Below are 4,233 nucleotides of genomic sequence, written 5' to 3'. Positions count from 1 at the left end.
AACTACTATAATATACAAAGGACATTGACTAATATCAATATGCATATGAAATGCAAGTGAACTGTTCTTTATACCATGTTGTGAATCTTGTGTTAGGCCCATCACCACAAGTAACTTAGACCGTTAATCCAATCATAGAATGCCCAAAAAAAAAAAAAGATAATATTTTGCCAAGATATATAAATAAAGTTATATAAAGGATTCACCAAGTCATATCTTTATATATCTTGACATTCATATTCATATAAGCGTCTATTCAACGATACTAATCTTCATGTAAACCGACATTTCTTCTTAAAAGTTTAGTTCAGGTGGGCGTAAACAGCCACCGGGAAGAAGAAACCTGAACTTTTCTGCATTCTCTATCAAATAAGTTGGAAGATGAACTGCAGAAACCGAACGAGGTATCGATCCCAACTTCCCAATCAACTCCTTAAAAGTGTATTCTTCAGGTAACATGTCATACAAATCATCTCCATTACAAATCTTTTCTTGAATTCTTGAATGATCCAAATGTTCTTTGTTTTTCACACGGTCTGCATGACTGTATGCTGTCATTTTAACAACAAACTCACTCAATAACTTAAAACAGAAGCTGCAATGCCATCCTGTATCAGAAAGAACAAGCTCCGTTTGACGTGAATGCATATAACGAGTATGCTGATTGTACACATGACTCGTAGCCTTCCACGTGGGGTCCGTTGGAAACTCGAACGAATACACATACTTTTTCATATCAAGATGCAAAATTGGTGGCAACCCATCACACCATTGAAGTAACTTTATTGTATTTCGACTTGGGATCTCATCAGTATCGGCTACAATGAGTAGATCACCATTAGAAATACCAGAACTTCTAATCAAATCATTCATGGATATTCGATGATGGGCCTCTACGGAAAACGGGCTAGCCCGTTTACCCTCAGAAGCCAACTGACCAGGAAGAAAACCATAAACAATTTTATCTTCAACAAAGGAAAAACGATCACGATTTGAAGCATAAGTTAGATCTTTAGGAAGACCTGTGAACGTTGCGTTTGATTCAAGAATGATGAATTTGGTGACTAAAGGGTCAAGTTCGCCCCACCGAACTTCAAGTAAATCAAGCTCGTTGCTAAATATGATAGCATCATAGACTTTACGGGGTTCAGACCGTAGGGTCCATCCGTGAAGGTGACATAAGGTGGCCATTGAAGCGTTTTCTGCATAATAATGGGGTAGGTATGTTAATGGGCGTGGCGGTGTATCCCAAATCGGCCTCAAGAAATACGTAATCTTTTCGTAGTGGTTAAAGATTACGGTGAAACAAATTGGTACAAGAAACAAGATTACTAAACATCTGAAACCAGGAAGGCGTCGTCTTGAAACCACTAGCGCCATACCGTTTAGCGATTAGGATTAACACCACCGAGAATGGTCATATGGAACTTTGGTTCTACTTTGCAACATCTGCATAATAAAAACATTAGTTATGCATTCAAGATTAAAATGCAATACAAATTACTCATAGAGTTGCAGCTGTATCAAACCAAAATTATATATATTATCAACTGCAAAAAAGATTTTAACACCAAAAACAAATAAAAAGATTCATAACCAACTTGTAAGGTTTTATCTTTTGAACAAAAAGATTCATACCCAAATTATAATAATACTAATGAATATTGAATGATTTAACTGAAAATACCAATTCTGGCCTTAACACATATGTTACTGATTTATTCATCATGGATGGTGAAACTAACTAAAATGCAGTTCTAGTAACTGTATACACATCTATATGCATTCTTCTTTGGTCAACTAATATAACACAAGTGTTTTTTTTTTTTAATAGTTTATGAACCTGTCAAAAACTTTTTTTTTTTTTGAAACAGAGGACTCTAAACAATCTTTGCAAAGAGAATAACAACAACAACAACAAAAACAAGAAAATTATTAATCTAAATGCAATATAACTGTACTAAATTGTTTCAACATTTCAGCACTATTTCTTATGATCAACTGGGGTTTAATAAAATCAACATGCTAATTGAGAAGCTTTTAACAAACCATCATGCCTATTCCGTGAACACAATTATCAATTTTATAAAATAGCCAAACATATTTAGGAACACCTGAATCCTAACTAAAACACACCCAAACCTGATTATCTGTTACTTGAAAACTCAATAATCACATAATAATCTATTTCATAAAACTCAATTCCAAACACCCCCATTCTTGACATAACCACTATGCCTAATGAAAAATCTAAGGTTTTTGAAGTTTGAACTCTTTCACATAAAACACCTACCCCAAAAATTAAAATCAAATCTTTGAAACGAAAAAACACATAAGAACTTTGAAATCAACAATTGATACAATCAAATACATAAAAAAAAAAAAAAAAAATAGAAAATTACCCAAATACTAACCTAAAAAATGAAAAGAAAAAATCATCAAAATTCCAACAATGTGCCCAAAAAAATGAAATTGGGATTTAACAAATAATTGCATGTAGCTGATAAATGATAATGAAACGAAACAAAATACCTCAATCGCAAATGCTATAATCCAAAACCCAGATATAACATTACACACCGTATGTATATATATATATATAGATATACTGTATAAATTGTGTGTATATATGAATTAGGGAGAAAGAACTAAAAAAGGAAGCGGGAGAGTGATCGTCATATAAAGAAATGTTTAATCTAAAACACAAGAAAATATATAGAGAAACTATGTAACATGTTATAAATAAAAACTGACACGTGGCACCCCAATATCTATAGTTTGCTCAAGAGTGAGAAAGAGACGGTAGATTTAGTTGGGTTCTTAATTCTAATTGTGGGGTGCGAAGTACAATGTCATTAGAAGAGTTTGACTGTAGATGCATTTGTTTTCAATTTTTCCGAGGTAGCAAAATGTAACTGATGTGTGTTTGACAACTGGCAACATGCCATTTGTTTATTTTTCGTTTACAATAAATGAATATGGAATAAATGGAAGTGAACTAAAGGATTTGAATAATTTGATTCTTGTATGAACTATGAATGAATTAAACGTGAATTACTTACTTTATATAACCTATAAAACATTATTCAATATTTATGTTTTTCAAAATATATACTATATAAAATATAAATAATAAATAAATGTTTTTATTTTTATTTTTTGTAACCTGGTATCCAACAAGTTTTAACTGACCCATTCCAAGACGACTACCCACTTTATGAGCAGTCCAAATTCATTGCAGGTGAACCACTATGACCATGAGAGACTAACTTTGTGGGTGACTGGAATCGAACCCTTGACTTCCACATTGAAAGGTCAGGGTCTTACAATGCCACCATAACCCTATGGTTAAATGGTTAATAAATGTATTTATTGGTTTACCATTTAGCTTGAAATGTAAATGGTCAATTCTAAAGTTTAATTGGAACAATTGTATTAAATTTGTAAAATCAAACTGAAAAATTAAAATGTTTTTTTAACAAACATTTTAAGATCACTAACCTATGATCCGTTAAAGAGCTTTGTGAAAGATGGATTTGGTCCGCCACCCACTCACATGCATAAGGAGCAATTCGTTACCATCTCCGTAAGCAGGGGCGGGACATTGTGGAGACGCCCCGCCCCAGCAGGATTTTTTTTTAAAAAAAAATTACACTCTAAAATATAAAAAATTTACTAAAACTTAAGGGTTTTTTTAGTGTTCGCCACAGCTGTTATTGAAAAATTTAACAAAATTTTAAACCCGCCCCATTTGTGGTTGGGTTCAAGTTCCGCCACTGTCCGTATGTTACTACTCCAACGAGCCTCTCACGACTTGAGGTGGAACAACATGTCTTTTTGGCTTGTACCTTACGTTTAATTAATTGTTAATTGTACATATTATATTTTAAGGGTATAATTGGTGGTATTATTTTACTGTATGATTTGGAGGGATTATTTAAAAGAGTGTTAAAGGTTTTTGTGCTAAGGTAATGCTGATATGAATGAGATAAGTTCTTTAAAAACTTTTACGATAAGGAGTGGCCTAACATGTTATTAATCAAGAGTATATTATAATGATTCTCCTCGCGATTTTATGCAATTACATGGATTTTCCTTATTTTCTATATATTATAAGGATGGTCCTTGGCTTAGTGACAAGTGCACATAGATCATCCTAATCACATCCTAATCACTAACTGCCGTTAAAACAATCGTTAAGTCAAGTCAAGTTACATGATATGAACATCAATG

The 4,233-nt window shown here is 32.8% G+C and overlaps 1 protein-coding gene across 1 annotated transcript; it reads right to left on the bottom strand.

The window, feature by feature from the left end:
* Positions 1-294: 294 nt before the first annotated feature.
* On the bottom strand, positions 295-1,380 carry LOC139843113 (uncharacterized). Its single transcript, XM_071833188.1, has one exon. It carries the CDS (start codon positions 1,378-1,380, stop codon positions 295-297), a length of 1,086 nt encoding a protein of 361 aa, XP_071689289.1.
* Positions 1,381-4,233: the final 2,853 nt, after the last annotated feature.

This window comes from Rutidosis leptorrhynchoides, chromosome 4, assembly GCF_046630445.1.
Source record: "Rutidosis leptorrhynchoides isolate AG116_Rl617_1_P2 chromosome 4, CSIRO_AGI_Rlap_v1, whole genome shotgun sequence".
Lineage (NCBI taxonomy): Eukaryota > Viridiplantae > Streptophyta > Magnoliopsida > Asterales > Asteraceae > Rutidosis > Rutidosis leptorrhynchoides.
Note: the sequence above shows the minus strand (reverse complement) of the source record. Positions and strands in the feature narration are given on the sequence as shown.